This window comes from Procambarus clarkii, chromosome 10, assembly GCF_040958095.1.
Source record: "Procambarus clarkii isolate CNS0578487 chromosome 10, FALCON_Pclarkii_2.0, whole genome shotgun sequence".
Lineage (NCBI taxonomy): Eukaryota > Metazoa > Arthropoda > Malacostraca > Decapoda > Cambaridae > Procambarus > Procambarus clarkii.
In genome coordinates, this window is record NC_091159.1 from 52,491,413 (window position 1) to 52,509,765 (window position 18,353).

Sequence of the window (18,353 nt, forward strand, 5' to 3'; positions counted from 1 at the left end):
TGACCCTCCCCATCACCACCACCAGTTTGACCTTCCCCATCACCACCACCAGTTTGACCCTCCCCATCACCACCACCAGTTTGACCCTCCCCATCATCACCACCAGTTTGACCCTCCCCCATCACCACCACCAGTCTGACCCTCCCCATCACCATCACCAGTCTGACCCTCCCCATCACCACCACCAGTCTGACCCTCCCCATCACCACCACCAGTCTGACCCTCCCCATCACCATCACCAGTCTGACCCTCCCCCATTACCACCACCAGTCTGACCCTCCCCATCACCATCACCAGTCTGACCCTCCCCTTCACCACCACCAGTCTGACCCTCCCTATCACTACCACCAGTCTGACCCTCCCCATCACCACCACCAGTCTGACCCTCCCCATCACCACCAGTTTGACCCTCCCCATCACCACCACCAGTTTGACCCTCCCCCATCACCACCACCAGTCTGACCCTCCCCATCACCATCACCAGTCTGACCCTCCCCATCACCACCACCAGTCTGACCCTCCCCATCACCACCAGTTTGACCCTCCCCATCACCACCACCAGTTTGACCCTCCCCATCACCACCACCAGTCTGACCCTCCCCATCACCACCACCAGTCTGACCCTCCCCATCACCACCACCAGTCTGACCCTCCCCATCACCACCACCAGTCTGACCCTCCCCATCACCACCACCAGTCTGACCCTCCCCATCACCACCACCAGTCTGACCCTCCCCATCACCACCACCAGTCTGACCATCCCCATCACCACCACCAGTCTGACCCTCCCCATCACCACCAGTTTGACCCTCCCCCATCACACACAACTCCACCACTGGCAGAGGGATGTGGTACTTGAATGTTGTATTTTCTTTCCTTGTTTCTATTTTTAGCGTCGTTTTCCTGCCCAAAATCATTTTTGATTCCTATTCTATTTTAACCATATTCCAGTTCCCTTCTTATACATCCGCTTGTTTCATGAACAAATATTAATACAGCAACAACATTAAAACAAAAGTTTATACCTAAGATGTTTTAACAATTGTTTAAACTTTCCTTCTTCGTTATAACAAGCATAAAAAAAAACATTATTTAAGTATACGTTCGTTCTCGGTGTACTTATATAAATGGAACTCCAAGTGAACATGTGATCATTTTGCTGGCGCCTCCACGATGGTCAGTACCTCCCGCACTCTCCGCGGTAGACATTCTATATTTTGTGTGTGTGTACGTATGTGAGTATCTAAACTATAAGAGAGAACGTCTGTCTGTTGTCTGTTCAGAGTTGGTTGGAGGCCATACGCTAGGGACTAGGTTCACCCAGATTGGCAGATATACTAGTCTGGGGTACGGGATGAACATAGGTGTAAGCTGACTTCCAGCAGGTAACACAACCCATCTGCAAGCAGCTAGCACTAACCGGACTACCATCCGCTAAAACTACCAGGACCTAACACTACCAGCAGTTAACTACCACCAGTGAACGTTACCAGAAGCTAACACTACCAGCACCTAACACTACCAGCACCTAACTACCAGCAGCTAGCACTACCACAACTACAAGCAGTTAACACTACCACAACTACCAACAACTAGAAATAATAACAAACATTCATCAATGACCGTGGACCATAACTGCCTCTTCACTTCCAGAAAGCACCAACGGGACTCCTGGTTCTCACCCTCTTGTGCTCAGCCGCAGCCCAAGACCCAGAGAACAAAGGTCAGTGTAGCTCCCTGGACGGACCTTTCTAAGAATTCTTATTTTGGTGTTCTTAGCATTAACAATTAAAATAATAACGTGTTTCGCCCACAAGTGACGCATTCAACCAGACGTCCTAAAACGGTCCTATAAACAATAATTATGCCCTCTCATGTAGCATGAAGGTGTTTATTTGCATTGACACAAAATGTTAATGACCTTATCATGGTGATTTTAATGTGAGTCTCCTTGAACACAAACACACACACTTCCTCTCCCTGTAAGAGTTAATGTAAGAATGGTTTCAATTTCAGATGAACAGGATCCCAAATTCTTCATAAAGTCCTATTCCACGACTACCTGGACCTTCTTGTCTTCGTTCACCTCGACAGTTCCTTACACTTGTTACAGAAGTAAGTCACCATAACCCTCACTGGTTACAATAACTATAATTGGTGTGTTTACAAGATCTCTTGTAAAATCTCTTCTTAACAAGTCTGTGTGGGTCAAACTAATTAACTACCTACACAAGAGAATCAAACACTATGAATAAAGAATGAGAATCGGTCAGATTATTATTATTATCTATTTGTTTTGCTCATTACTAATTACTTTAACGGTTTCAAATTAGAATTATTCTTTCATGTACATTTATCTGAGCATTTATTATAAGCTATTAACGAATATTATTGTGCGTTATTTTTCAATCATTGCAACATTTTTTTAATTTTTGAAGAAAATTTGTTTGGTTGCCATGTTACAAAAACGTGTTCCATAGTTTTGACTCTTACAAAGTAACGAGATCGTCGAAATTGCTCTCTTCATTCATAGGAAGCAGCTATCCGCTTGTTACAAGATATAAGATATAACGTCTCTTGTCAGTCAGTTATTCCTACGGGAGAGACTTGTAAAGAAGCTTACTTCTTGGTATACATCTTTGATTGAATGAACTTTGTTGATTTTAATTTTGTGAACTTTGTTGAATACACACAGACAAGTCACAGCTCTTCTGTGTTGGAGAGTCTAGATGTACAGTGCTTGTGTTGGGGAGTCTGGAAGTACAGTGCTTATGTTGGGGAGTCTGGATGTACAGTGCTTGTGTTGGGGAGTCTGGAAGTACAGTGCTTATGTTGGGGAGTCTGGAAGTACAGTGCTTATGTTGGGGAGTCTGGAAGTACAGTGCTTGTGTTGGGGAGTCTGGAAGTACAGTGCTTATGATGGGGAGTCTGGAAGTGCAGTGCTTATGATGGGGAGTCTGGAAGTACAGTGCTTATGATGAGGAGTCTGGAAGTACAGTGCTTATGATGGGGAGTCTGGAAGTACAGTGCTTATGATGAGGAGTCTGGAAGTACAGTGCTTATGATGGGGAGTCTGGAAGTACAGTGCTTATGATGGGGAGTCTGGAAGTACAGTGCTTATGATGGGGAGTCTGGAAGTAGTATTTTTGAGATATATGTAGCTTTATTCCAGTTAAATAATGGACAAAGACTGCAAGGAAAACAAATATGACTTTGTGTTTTATTGGTCGCTTTTAGAATTTCGATCGGAAAAGGTCATGCTAACTCCCTACAATTCACTGCGTCGTCCAATTATTGAGTGTTCCATAGTTTCGGTCATCGTGCTTGAGAAAAAATGTTTAGAAATTGCAGCCATTTTAGCGCCGAGCAATGAAGATGGTGACAAGGCAGAAATACACAATTCAAAGCCATCTAAAATAACCAAGTTCATACGGTCTCGAAAAAGGCAAATTACGAAGTGTTTCAAACCGTCAAAGCACATAACAGTATTAATTTTGACAAATATTTTGAATGCCCCACAACACAGAGCAATAGTTGTTAAAGTACAGTAACACGATCACACGCTACTGAGACTGAAGACGTCTTTCATCGAGTGCTAAATACATCCAAAAGTTAACTTGGATCTAATAGTCTGTTGCTATTTGTAATCCTCTTAAATCTTTTGTAATCCTTTGTATGTGATAATACTTCCTTCTCGCGCAGCCTACCAGACATCGGCCTGCCAGGGTCGTCGGTTGCGCAGGACCAGAATGGCAGACATGACGGGAGACTTCAAGAGTTTCGACCTCGCTGGTAGTCTTGACGACTCGGCCGCTCAAGAGAGCGAGTCTGAGAAAGAGAAGTTCTTCTTCACTCTGTGGAGGACCGCCAGCACCACCGTCACCGTCACCACCTACTCCACCAACCGCTCCGTCACCGTCTCCATTTCCGTTGCCTGCACCTATCCTGGATATGTTAGCAATATATGCTAACATTGCCTGCACCTATCCTGGGTTTGTTAGCAATAGTTGCTAACATTGTCTGCACTTACCGTGGACGTATTAATAATAGCTGTTAGAGTGGACGACGTCATCCACCGATTGAGTTCAACCTTACAGACTTAATTAATAACGATGACTTTTTCCTTTCATCTTTATCACTATCTTCTTGCTGACGAGTGAACTATCTACATTATAGCTCGACATTGTAAACATTGTAAATACATAAATGACCCCTAATAAATAGATGCACCAGCCTCCTCTCGTATAATATTGTGTATCCTTTGGTAGTTTACTGGTCTACATTTACGAAACGTTCCTAACCTTACCTAACCAATCCTTACCTAACCTATCCTTACCTAACCAATCCTTACCTAATCAATCCTTACCTAACCAATCCTTACCTAACCTATCTCAACCTTACATATCTGTATCATTAATTCATTTTCTTAATATAATATATTATTAATATTGTTATGAATAAACCAATTTGGAAAGAAATATTTAGAAATCACGAAAATTCCCGTGCCTATTAAACAAATCGGGTTTTGCTTACTAGGCCAAGTACCGCAGTTCTGTTATTAGGTATGACATATAAATATGCCCGGGCCTCTGCCTGTCTGTTCTTCTTGTTCTGCTTCTGTCTCTCTCTCTACCCCTCCTTTCCATTCACTTTCTCCTTCCCTTAAAGTCTCAAATTCTCTCTGCCACCTTCCCTCCCTCTCGCGTTCTCTTTCTGTATATTGTTGTGGGGGAGAGAAGAGGAACTATCTATTGCTGAGAGGGATGCAGATGATACACTGTCACTGCTTTCTACAGTGCCCCCACTTCCTTGCTATTAAGGGGCTCAACACTGCGAGGATATCTTTTTCTCTTTTCCCTGTACTCCTCTACCCTCGTATCAAAGTCAGCACTCAACCTCTATGCACACAAGTCAAGCACAGGGGCCTCAACAGCTCCAATGAAAATTTGCTAGGTTAGCATTCAGTCCCTGGAGGGCAGGATGTAGAACGTGAGGTGTTAAGATGATTATATGTAGCGATCCCGGCCACCTGGTCACTTTCACGAACAAAGATCACATTCACTCCAAAATTCTACCACTTACGTGCTATTCATGCCCCTGCCGCCACTTTAGTGGCTTAATCTTCATCGATCAATCAACCTGGTGACGCAGTTACCTTATGTGAGAAAATCCTAGCAGGCATTTATATATTTTTATTACATTTTTTGTTAACTTCAATATTGTATTATTATGGTGCTAAGTGGACTGTATGTTTTGATTCAGCCTGCCAGAATCTAATCTGCACATAGTTGGAGGGACAATTGTAAATTATACCACCTATGAGTGGATATATGATAAGCTACAATTGTTTCCCTTTGCAAAATATAAATTATACCACATATGGTGGCCTAATCTACAGTATTTTTGTTAGTACTACTCAATCTTATGATTACATTAGTATACAATTTAGAATGCCTCAGCTGTGTGGTAAAGATGGCCTGATTATACTGTGTGTTTCTCTCAACATCTGTTAAGGGGTGGCACATGTAGTCCAGGGCCTTGTAAATGGCGGCCTGGCGTCGGTGGCGTCTGTGTACAGGTAGGGTAACAAGAAACTACACTATTTGTGTGGGCCAGCTCAGCTTGCAGTAACTCCAAATCACATATTTACCTGCCGAATGAATGACATTAATCATTGTTCCATAAACATATAAAGTACAGGTGTGACATGAATATTGTGTGTGTGTAGTGGTGAGTAAACACTTTGTTGAGCTTTAAGCTGCACAGTATAACTGCGTACCTATCTATCTAAACAGTAAATGGCCAAAAACATATTATAGATACTTGGTAAGATGGATATTCAAGCACTCCTGTTGTTGTAGATTTCTGTGGCAATGTACTAGGAAAGCGTAAGTTGTCTATCGTGTGTGATGCATATCGCAAATTCTCCAGGAGCCCTCTCTTTCGTGTGTTTGTTTACAAGTTCTGGTGCATGACTGGCTGCCTCCTTGCTATGGGGAGGCGTTCCAGTAATATTTCCTCAATATTCTGTGTTTATTTTACAGTAACGAGGGAGCTAAGCTAAATTTTTACTGCGAATTATATTTATTCAGTACGAGTGAATACTATTTTATTATGTTTAAACACTAGACTGTGGTTTAAAAGAATAATTAGAGTCTTATATTTACATGCTGCGAAAATACCTCTGTTGTGATGACACCATGGAACCACCCATTCTCTAAATTCTTATTGGGTATGTTATTATTCAAATTGTACGACGGTTGAGATGTAACCAATCACAATCTAGTAAGCCTCTGGCGTCATTCTCCACAGAGCTGGTACCAGCCGTTCTGTGACCAGTCAGTATTCTCACAGACCCAGAGTAAGTTGGACTTCGGCTGGTCAGTTATATACTTTGTTACCTTACTCAATAAACTACTTAAGTGATCTACGGTGTATTATCTACAAGCCAACAACAACCATATATCAAAGAAGGTAACAAATAGGTAACTGTAGCATGTTAACGTGTGTGTCGGATTTCCAACACCTTAATAATAATCAGGTTAATTAGCTACACGTCCAATGCCAAAGGAAAAACTTCTCCATCACTCGCAATGTGGTACAGAGTGCAGTCACTCCTCCAAGGAATGAGACTGCGGTCCGAAATCTCTAAATCTGTTTCTATGTTCTCAGTGATCAATATATTATTGTTTAGGCTTTCATATATATCAACGTAGTACAGATTGAAATAGAGGCATAACGGAAACACAATCTTTATATTTAACAATACCATTTACTAAAAATAACATTTACGTATTTCAAGTAGTAGCTTACCTCATTCAATTTCAAAATAAACAGCCACTCGACCTTCAGTAAATCAATGCTGCTTTACTCGATTAAACTAGACAATTATAATGTTACTTTGACATACTAATCTCATTCACAACTGCACAAGAGGCTTCGCATTTTACATTTTATCTTTATCTGAATTAGAATTACATAACATGCCATAATAATCATTTAACAGCACTAGACTTCTCTTCATCAATTAAGTTATACCTTACTGTTTCTTCACAGTGCAATGCAATCATAAATAAACTTATTCTTAAATGTGTGTGTGTGTGTGTATATATATATATATATATATATATATATATATATATATATATATATATATATATATATAATGCCCCGGAAAACATTCAAGCGTGGCGTAATGTCCTTCTGTTTGGCAATGTATGCCTTACCGTCCCTCCAATGAGGGACAAATCACTAGCTTCCTCGGTCCTGAGGGCGATAAATGAATACCCAAGGGAGGACAACCTAGTTCGCCTGCCCCTCCGAGCAAAACACACCCACCGCAGAAATGGTAACAACAACATACCGGAAACGTACAAAATTAGAGCACAAATTACCAATAAAATTGAAGAGGGAAATACCGCAAGTACTATTATAGTCCTCACCAGTGACGAGAAAATTGCTCCTCGAAACTCAGCCACAGCACGGGCCCTGCAAAGCAAGCACCCACCCACCCAAGAGGGGGAGCCGGTCGGCCGAGCGGACAGCACGCTGGGCTTGTGGTCCTGGGTTCGATCCCAGGCGCCGTCGAGAAACAATGGGCAGAGTTTCTTTCACCCTATGCCCCTGTTACCTAGCAGTAAAATAGGTACCTGGGTGTTAGTCAGCTGTCACGGACTGCTTCCTGGGGGTGGAGGCCTGGTCGAGGACCGGGCCGCGGGGACACTAAAAAGCCCCGAAATCATCTCAAGATAACCACCCAGAGCCCCTCAAGGCGACAACATCGTTCCGCCATCAGCCGACACCATTTCAGACCCATTAACCGTTGGTGAATCTGAGGTCTACAAAGCAGCCCTTTCTTTTCCACCTGGGTCAGCAAACAGCTTTACAGGGTTAAAACCTCAACACATCAAGCAAATGTTAAATCCTGCGGTTGGTGATGCTGCACAAGATCTTATGGAACTCACAAGGTTCGTCAACATGTGCCTGGCTGATGACCTGAGGTCATCAGGCCCCTCTTTTTTGGTGTCTCCCTCTGTGCTCTCAAAAAGAAGGACGAACGAATCAGGCCAATCGCTGTTGGCAACACTCTCCGACGCCTGATTGCCAAGGCTGCTACGAGGGTTGTCAGCCAGCAAGCGGCAGAATTGCTGAAACCAATCCAGCTAGGATTTGGAATCCCCCAAGGCTGTGAAGCGGCTGCCCATGCAGCACGAGCATACATCACCAACATTTCTGATGAAAAGGCCCTGCTCAAACTGGACTTTAAGAATGTCTTCAACAGGGTCAGACGAGATGCAGTACTTTGTGCCGTACATTGCCATTTCCGGCCCCTCTACCCGTTCATACTATCGTGCTACAGTGGTGAGTCAAAACTGCTCTTTGGTGAACATGAAATCAGATCATGTGAAGGTGTTCAGCAAGGTGATCCTCTTGCTCCCCTTCTTTTCTGCTTAGTCTTAAAAGAAATCACCGAAAGCTTGTCCAGCGAGTTCAACATCTGATTTTTGGATGATGGCACTATAGCTGGCACCGTAGACCACCTCTTGGCAGATATCAGGAAAATAAGGGAGCAAGAAGTAAACCTGGGTTTCGTCCTGAATCCTTCCAAGTGTGAAGTAGTCTCCTCCAACCCAGACATCGTAGCTAGAATAAAGTCTGCCTTGCCTGGAGCCCATGTCATTAGGGCCGAGAACAGCACCCTCCTTGGAGCCCCCCTTGGGTCTAACGCCATTGAGGAGATCCTTGACATGAAAATCGCAGACCTTAGGAGGATGGAAGACAGAATAGGTGACATCGATGCCTACAATGCTTTTTATCTCCTCACCAAATGCCTATCCCTTCCGAAGCTAATCTACTTTCTGAGGTGCGCCCCATCTTACGACAACCGAAAGCTTGAAGAGTATGACCTCTTACTGAAGACCATGCTGGAAAAAGTTGTTAACCTCTCCCTCAACGAATGCCAGTGGAAACAAGCCACTCTTCCTGTAAGGCTCGGTGGCTTGGGTGTCCGCACCGCCACCCAAATTGTTGTCCCAGCCTTCCTGTCTTCCTCATCAGCATCAGATGACCTGGTTAAGGAAATTCTACCTGACACCCTAAGTAATGTAGCGGGGATACAGGACCCCCACTACACGGAATGCGACACGAAATGGGGTGCCATGGCAGACCCAGCACTCAGACCAGCCATGCCGAAAGCCAAGAAACAATCCAGTTGCGACATCCCCATTGTAGACAAAGAAGCCACAGTTTTGCTGGAGGCAGCAACAATCCCCAGTGATCGTGCACGCCTCACAGCTGTGCAGGCTCCCCATGCAGGGGACTTCCTTTTGGCAGTCCCCATGTCTGCGACAGGCACACGCCTTGATCCGCAGGAGCTCCGTATTGCAGTCGCTCTCCGCCTTGCTGCCCCTATCCACACTGTTCATAGGTGTATTTGCGGCGAGGCAGATGCTGACGAATATGGATTGCATGGCCTGCACTGTGGAAAATCGGGTGATTGGCACACTAGACACGACGAAGTCAATGACATCATTAAAAGAAGCCTTGCCTCTGCTCAGTGTCCAGCGGAGAGAGAGCCCCGCAACCTACTGAACCGTGATTGTTAGCTTTGCCGGCCGACCAGACGGAATCACACTGCATCCGTGCAAGGGTGGCAGACAGTTGGTATGGGACTATACTTGCGTATCCACCCTGGCAACCACATCCATCAACCTCTTTGCCGGCACAGCAGGAGCCGCGGCGACACACAGAGAAAGACAATAGTCAGTCAAGTACAGGCAATTAGATCATCGGTAAAACTTCGTTCCAATAGGGTCTGAGGCCCTAGGCCCATGGTGTGAGAGTGCAAGAAGGTTTCTTAAGGATCTTGGTTCCAAGCTCCTTGACACCACAAGAAACCCTAGAGCGGCAAGTTTTCTCTCTCAGCGCCTCAGTGTCGCGATCCAGAGGGGGAATGCCCGCTGTATCCTCGGTTCCTGCCCGGCGTCGGAGGAGTTCGAGTAAATCTACAGCCTCTAGGAAGCGAAATTTTCTTGTGTCCTCTTAATGTTCATTTTTTGTATAAAATCAGATATGTAACTGTGTAACGTTGCATAATAAAGTGTACACCATAATAAATAAAAAAAGGGGGGTGGTAGGAGAAGCGAACACTCTTTCGTATTCAGAGTTAAATGAGAAGTTTTTCCCTGAATGCTCTGTGTTCCCTTCTCTGAGGCTGTGGGTCCCTATAATTGCACCAGAGGTGGTACCCCCCTGTATGTATATATATATATATATATATATATGTCGTACCTAGTAGCCAGAACGCACTTCTCAGCCTACTATGCAAGGCCCGATTTGCCTAATAAGCCAAGTTTTCATGAAATATTTGTTTTTCGGCAACCTAACCTACCTAACCTAACCTAACTTTTTAGGCTACCAAACCTAACCTAACCAATAAAGATAGGTTAGGTTAGGTTAGGTAGGGTTGGTTAGGTTCGGTCATATATCTACGTTAATTTTAACTCCAATCAAAATTTTTTTACCTCATACAAAATGAAATGGGTAGCTTTATCATATCATAAGAAAAAAATTAAAGAAAATATATTAATTCAGGAAAACTTGGCTTATTAGGCAAATCAGGCCTTGCATAGTAGGCCGAAAAGTGCGTTCTGGCTACTAGGTACGACATATATATACATATATATATATATATATATATATATATATATATATATATATATATATATATATATATATATATATATATATATATATGTGTGTGTGTGTGTGTGTGTATATATATATATATATGTATGTATATATATATATATATATATATATATATATATATATATATATGTATATATATATATATATATATATATATATATATATATATATATATATATATATATATATATAAACCATAAACACCCAGAATGTGTAGGAAGCTATTTGGGGTATTAAAATCATACTATCCGCTATCTAAATTAACATAAGAAATAAATTACTAAATAAATATATAAATCTCACAAGTCAGTTTTCCCCACAACAGTTTCAGTCATGATTCAGAATCTAAGGTCAAAAGTTAAATTATAAAGCACATTACAACTTCGTAATTTATGGTTTGGTTCATGGAACAAATTACTGAGCAACAAATTAGACGCGGGATTACTGGATGATTTCAAGCGTAGGTTTGACATATATAACCGAGTGTGGGTAGGTATAAATAGGAGCAGCCTGACATGGGAATCTCCTATTGAATACTGGAGTGAACTGAACAAATCCACAGGCGACAGGAGGGTAGAAATAGCCTAAGCTACTCTATCCCTTTGAGATGTATTTCTTTCTTATCTCAATAAACATACTTGAACTTAAATTCACAGGAGCCTTGATGATGGTTCGAACCTATGCGATAAGTGTTCCCAGACACGCTCTAGTCAACTGTACCACGACATTGTAAGAGAATTACAACCTGGAGTGCTACTTCCCCCGCGAGGATGCTTTTATGACCAAGTAAAAAGTGACCGACAGACGATTCTCGTTCTCATGTCATTTGTTCGTGCCTCGCTTACGAAACCTCCCGGGGAACCGTGCCTGTGGGGTTATCTTGAGATGATTTCGGGGCTTTAGTGTCTCCGCGGCCCGATCCTCGACCAGGCCTCCACCCTCAGGAAGCAGCCCGTGACAGCTGACTAACACCCAGGTACCTATTTTACTGCTAGGTAACATAGGCATAGTGTGAAAGAAACTCTGCCCATTGTTTCTCAACGGTGCCCGGGATCGAACCCGGGACCACAGGATCACAAGTCCAGCGTGCTGTCCGCTCGGCCGACCGGCTCCTCCAACCACCAACTGTTTATGAGAATCATGTACCGAGACAAGTCTAATATTATTGTTTTTTTTTAATTAATGCTGTTTTAGCATACATTACTCCATAAAGTTTGTTACTTATGTGTTGATATGTTAGACTATAAGATTTCTGCTTGAAGGTCGATGAGGGGGATGATAAACTTCATATCAGTCATAATATATATAATTTAACAGTAGGGGTCAATTATGTATATACATTATATTACAGCTTCGTTATCCAAGAATGCTAACTCTTGCTTATCCCATTTTAATCCGATGGTTTTCATCAAGAAATTATAAGCGATGATACTACAAGGCGATCAAATGGAGTACAGCATCTCAGTTCCGTTAATATGCAACACTCAGCCAGTCAATATTCCCCAGCTATGGTAAGATATTTTCAATAATTATAAATAGAATAACAAGCATCACACATTCGAATGCATCTGAGTAATTATTGCAGATATTTTCCTAATGGTAAACACTGAAGTTGGGATGAGCAAGAGGTGAACAATGTCTTCGTCGAGGAATGTATTAACAATTATTATATACTATTCCGGGGTAGGTGCAGGCAATGGAGGCGGAGATGGTGACGGAGCGGTTGGTGGAGTAGGTGGTGACTGTGGCGGTGGTGCTGGCGGTCCTCCACACCGTGAAGAAGAACTTCTCCCGTTCGTCAAAATCACCCAACACACTGCTGTCGAGTTCCTTAAGGTCGTCTTGAGAGGACAAGTACAGCTTTGCGTTTTTCATGCGATGAAGTCTGCGGCCAGAACACGCGGCTAGTCCAGCCCCGGCTGCGGTAATCACAAGAATAATTAAACAAAGTTGCAGCAACAGAGTAGCTAGCCGATAAGATGTTTAAACATTATTAACTGTATGTATTTCCATGCTGGGGGTAAATATAGTGATGGAGGGGATGGAGATGTAGGAATACAGGGTTTTTCATCTCGTGAGGGATTATAGGTGGCCAGCTAGTGTTGTACACGTGTTGGAATACATGTGAAGCAGGTGTGCTGCAGACTTACTGGTATAACAGGTGTAAGGGACGGTGGAGGTGAAGGAGGAGAGGAAGGTCCAGGTGGTAGTGGAGTAGGACTTCACGAAGAACTTGGCGTCACCGGAACCTCCATCATCTGCAAAGAGCAACAGGGAAGAGTCAACATGCTGATCAATCCCACCAGTAATCTCGGTAGACTACCACTCGGTAAACTGATAGACATTGACACAGCTAAAATACAAACAGACTACAAGTATCTAGCAGTTCAACTTATGGGGATCTAGATCACACGGCGCATAAAGTATGTGGACGAAGACACGGACACACAAACATTTTATTTTTTGTGCTAAAATTTAGCCATTTTGAGACTATTTGCGTAAATTTGCGTTGCATGAAATGGCAAACATTTGATTGTAAATTATAAAATATAGTTTATTTGGTAAGACTTTCTAGATTATGGAAAACACCGAGTGGTCCACAGAACATGCTCCCTGGTACACGCCACCTTCCCAGGTGACGATCTATCCTTCCCAAGAGACGACCTGCTCCCCCACACGACGACAACCATCATCTACACGAAGACCATCTCCCTTAGAATAACTTCCCAGTGAAGACCCATTCTCAATGCAACGACATTGGGAGTGGGTCTTCATTTGAATACTCCGCCGGTGGTGGTCATCGTATTGGGAAGAAGGCCATCTTCCCAAATGAGGATTTTCTCACCAGGTGACAATCCTCCTCAGGTAAGGACTTTCCCCAACTGACAAGTGGGAATATTCTTATATATTTATCGAGTTTTCACACAATAATTTTACTTGTGGAGGTGTCACTACCTTTTTCGTTGTTCTCTTCTGCCGCTGTAGAGGTCAGGAAGAGGAGGACCCCTACTGCTGCTGCTGCTGCTGTTCTCTGAAACGAATTTCCTTTGTTATTAGTATTTCAAGCTGCTGCATATGGTAGCAGATTAGGAGTTTGTCTGCTAGTAATCAAAAGATCGAGAAATTCTGTAGGAGCCATGTGGAGGATTCAAACCTACACACCGGGTACTCCCAAGTATATGCCTTAGACCACTTAACACCGACAGGCTCAAATGCTAACAATCAGAAGATTGTTAGCTGCTGGTAATGTGTCGGAAAATCCGACACCATTTAATAATCATACAGATAATAGCTGTGTTGTATAAACAAGTTACCCATAGAAAACGTAACTTGTAGTGGAATTACCATCTAAAGAAAACGGGATATCATCACCACATACTATTATAAATCACCACCTATTATGGTGGGAATTATTCTTAAATACATTAGTCTTTGGACTTTACCATCACAAAAACATCTCATATAAATTAACTTAATTATCAATATTAAAGTAGAGTAAATGTGACCCTTCTATCACTTTCTGAAATGTGGACAATGTAAGCCAGGCGTCAGAGTGAGGAGGAGGGCAGCCATTGTTTATATTGAGACCAGAGGCTCACACGGGAGCAAATTCGGCTCCTGTTAAATTTACTTGGACGAAGTGTTATGGAAACCAAAGGTACACCATTATCACACGCTGTCTACAAATTCAAGTTAAGTGTCTATCCGAAACCCGTTTATCATTCATTTATGGCCATTAATGTCAGGATATAGGGTGATCCAGTTAGATCACGAAATCGCCTCAAACTAAAGGTAATTAAGCCAGGTCTTCATGTTCCATGTACAGTTTTCTCTGATATAGCTTGTCATATATAGGATTCTGGCTTCACAGCTAGCGCACTTTTGACAGGTCAAGACGAGGAAGGAAGATTTGTGCACCAGTTACTGGGTGATATGGAAGCTACCTCAAAGAGGATAATTTGGTGTCTACACCCTAGTTATACCTGGTGGACTAGTCTGCTGTACTATAAGATAAGGAACCTCTTCAATGTTTAATAATGTGTAGTTAATACTGTAGTTTGATTGGCTGCATATATATTCAATTAATAAACCCCCCTAATGTGTAGAGGATCGATTTGTGAGATTTTGAGATTATTGCAGAAATACAGTCCACTTATCATTATACAAATTGCTATCGAAGTATATAAATTAACGTAAATATAAATTCATATAAATTAAATAAATATAAATCTCACAGGTCGGTTCCCACATAATGGTCATAAGTGCTCTCGCAGTACCAGTAGAGCCTTCCTTGCATACACAGACTAGAGCTAACAGATCAATAAAATCTCTTTATCTAAACATAATGAAAGATTGACATATCTTAGTGACTAAGATATATGATAAGACTTAGTAGGGAAAATGTTGCCTGGGGAAGATATACAAACTGGCGTATTCCTATACACGTCACTAATACAAAATCTTAATTAGTGCATAAATCTCAACACCTAAAAATTAACCTATCAAAAGTAAAGACGGAAAATGAAAGAGGTGACAACGCTTTCTGCAGTTCATTGTTATTATCTCAAAGCAATCACGATAAAAATTAAAAACAGCATATATTATCAATGCAGCAGGTTAATCACTCAATAAATATATAATTATGACGAGCTCAACTATAGGAACTTAGCCTTGATGAGGCGTTAACACAAATAAATGGCTACAATGACAACAGTGTTTAATATTTACGCAACGATTTTATCACTCTAATCCTCTACCGAAACTAAATATTTAAATCATCAACAAATATCCTAGTCTTACGTGAATAGTTATGCAATACAATGTTCTTACATATATAACACTTTATTAAATACTTACTCGTAATCATTAAGCAAATAATCGTAAACAGCCTTATCCTGAAATGTGAGATGTGACAACTGATTACGTCGCTTTTCGCTCGTATGCGCGCACAGGCTAAAATAGGACGTCCTAACCTACCAGAGGACCCTTAACATGCTATTTTGGAAAATAAAAATAAAATTTTTTGTTTTTAATTATTTTTCATCTTCAAATTACGGCCTTTTTTGACCGTAGGGCATTCGAGCGAAAAGTGACATAATTTGTAAGAGGACGGGTTGGGCCGATTGACTCTTGCTGATGGGCAACGTCGGCTAATATACCGTTTACTACTTCACTTGCTATATTCGCTATCTAGACTATTAGTGTTTATGTTGTTGTTATGATAATTTTGGCGTTGTACGCGTATACCCAACATGTATGGCCTTGCAATGTTCAATATTGTCAGTCCTCTAACCATTTGCCGAATTCATGTATATAGTTTAGAAAGGCCTCAATATAATTTCACTTACCACTTTTCCATAGATTTATAAGTCATCTGCAAATTTGGTGAAGTTTGTGATTTTCTCAAATATGTTGTTGATGCGTATTACAAAAAAAAGTTATAAAATTAAATATTTGGGGAATCCATGGAAGGGGGGTAGAAATAGCCTAAGCTACTCAATCCCTATGAGACGTATTTTTTTCTTGTCTCAATAAACATACTTGAACTTGAACTTGGAGAATCCACTCATAATATTTGGCTTGTCAGATTATTTCCACCTATATAACACGACTGGTACTGTTAGGTAGCAGAATAGTGTTGGTGTGGTTTAGTGTTGGCCTTAAGACCACCGTAGTAGATTAATAGTCAACTAGCAAGTATACTTTTCCCTTGAATATAGTCCAGGATGAAAATAAACCTTCAGTGTAATTTCACCGAAAAGATGGAATGAGTTGGTGTGAGCTTGAAACCTATCAACCACTGAAGGGATGAGTATTTTTTACAACTTAACTAATATAAGAACTACAGCAAACTCAATGAATTTCCACTATAAGAAATTGTTTTTGAAATTTAAACCCTCGATTTCTTTATATATATATATATATATATATATATATATATATATATATATATATATATATTGCAGTTGTTTTAGATTCAGCTACTCGGAATGAAAGGTCAAAGAAATTTCACTGAAATATACATTTTACTGATGTTCCCCCGACTAACTGCTGGATGCCTATGTTCTCGAGAGATATGAAATGTGTCTCAGAATAAAAACATAACCAATTTGGTCACTATAGATATATAAATCGCAATACCTTTTTTATTTATTAATTCTTCTACACAGGTGGGTAAAGGAACAGACGACTGCTGACTCCTGTTAGCAGGATGAGAGCTTTCCCTTCCCATAGCTCCTTTAAGCCTTACCTATAAGATTTCCTGGAACTGTGATTCCCAGTGTTGAGATATCATGCAAAGTATAATATAAATACATTATTTAAAAACTATTGAAGAAAAACAGTTCTGTTGCCATCTATAGTAATATTTCACATAAAGTGTATTCGGATATTGTGACGCTCGATATTAAACAGCAGCCACTGGATTCTGATTCAATATAGTCCGCATATCACAAGGATATATAACCCGAGAGGAAAACCCATCTCCTAGGCGTAAATACACCGAGAGGTGTACATTTTACATTGTTCCTGTACACTTTGTACATGTATAAAAGAAAATGTACATATATGCTCGTTAGCGTTGTGAATGTTTGGCCACGTCTGTGGTAGAAAATAATAAATTAAATAAAAATATCGAGTGGTGTACCCATCGTGTTTGTATATGGCACCGAAACGGAGGGAGTACCCAGCTTCTAGGTGTATATTCACTGAGATGTATATCCATCTTTGTGTTTATACACCGAGAGATATACCCATCTTGGTATATATACAACGAGAGGTATACTCATCTTGGTGTATTTACACCGAGACCTATAGCCATCTTCTCGCTATATAACCCGAGAGATATACCCATCTTCTCGGAGTATATACAATGAGAGGTTACTTTTGTTCTGCATAAGATTCAGAACAAAATATACTTGCTGGGAAGCTAGTGTCACGGAATCTTCCTAAGAATCTTCCCGCGATCGACAGGCCTCAAGCCTAACACTAAACAAAAACCAACTGATGTTTTTGTTCTCGTTTTCTCTCTTTTCTCTTCTCCGCTCTCTCCCACAATTCTCCTCTCCTTTTCCCTTCACAAATCAACACAACGAGCACAGGCTCTTACCCTCATCCTTGCTTCCTGGGCACAACATAGGTTAACGAAGATCACCCACCTTTATATACATGGACGGAAAACGTTAATACAGGGATAAATATGCACTTAAACCATTTCTAACCTGCTACTTCCCATAACACGGAAGTAATGGCTGAGGAAAACATGCATACAAGTGCCTCTCACAACGAGGTACGTATAAGTTGAAAATAGGCCAATTACGATTTATTTATACTCGCAATAAAGATCTGCTACCCTGGTCTATGTGTATCACTGAGCAATTATAAAAATAATAGGTGTATGGCGAGTTAAGGAGAGGATAAAAACATACTCTTGACACAGGTGACGGCGGAGCCTAAAATAGTAACGAGGAAATGTATTAATGATAATCCCGGCATTGAAGGTTCGCCTTGATGTAAGTGAGGTGCGAGGCTTCTTGGGGTCTGTCTGTTTATCTGAAAGCTCGTACCCCTGTACCTGTATGTGTGAGAGACCATACCACTGTATGGTCACACATACAGGTGTATGTGTAAGAGACCATATCACT

The 18,353-nt window shown here is 41.4% G+C and overlaps 2 protein-coding genes across 2 annotated transcripts; one reads left to right on the forward strand and one right to left on the reverse strand.

Annotated features, from left to right (window-relative positions):
• The first annotated feature begins 1,354 nt into the window (after positions 1-1,354).
• On the forward strand, positions 1,355-4,234 carry LOC138363377 (uncharacterized). The gene is made up of 4 exons (XM_069322409.1): positions 1,355-1,366; positions 1,654-1,723; positions 2,017-2,115; positions 3,703-4,234. Exons 1-4 carry the CDS (start codon positions 1,355-1,357, stop codon positions 3,969-3,971), a joined length of 450 nt encoding a protein of 149 aa, XP_069178510.1. The 3' UTR covers positions 3,972-4,234.
• Positions 4,235-12,000: 7,766 nt separating this feature from the next.
• On the reverse strand, positions 12,001-17,824 carry LOC123773651 (uncharacterized). The gene is made up of 4 exons (XM_045767475.2): positions 17,819-17,824; positions 13,666-13,741; positions 12,861-12,968; positions 12,001-12,629 (listed from the first exon to the last, which is right to left on the reverse strand). The coding sequence occupies exons 1-4, from the start codon at positions 17,822-17,824 to the stop codon at positions 12,367-12,369; spliced, it is 453 nt and encodes a 150-aa protein (XP_045623431.1). The 3' UTR covers positions 12,001-12,366.
• Between the last annotated feature and the right edge of the window lie 529 nt (positions 17,825-18,353).

Excerpts from the sequence above, each read along its gene's own strand:
- LOC138363377 (XM_069322409.1), top strand. Across the intron at positions 1,724-2,016 it reads CCAAGACCCAGAGAACAAAG|ATGAACAGGATCCCAAATTC; the intron begins GTCAGTGTAGCT and ends TTTCAATTTCAG. Across the intron at positions 2,116-3,702 it reads TCCTTACACTTGTTACAGAA|CCTACCAGACATCGGCCTGC; the intron begins GTAAGTCACCAT and ends CTTCTCGCGCAG.
- LOC123773651 (XM_045767475.2), bottom strand. Across the intron at positions 12,969-13,665 it reads AGAAGAGAACAACGAAAAAG|ATGATGGAGGTTCCGGTGAC; the intron begins GTAGTGACACCT and ends TGCTCTTTGCAG. Across the intron at positions 12,630-12,860 it reads CCCTTACACCTGTTATACCA|CCGGGGCTGGACTAGCCGCG; the intron begins GTAAGTCTGCAG and ends TGATTACCGCAG.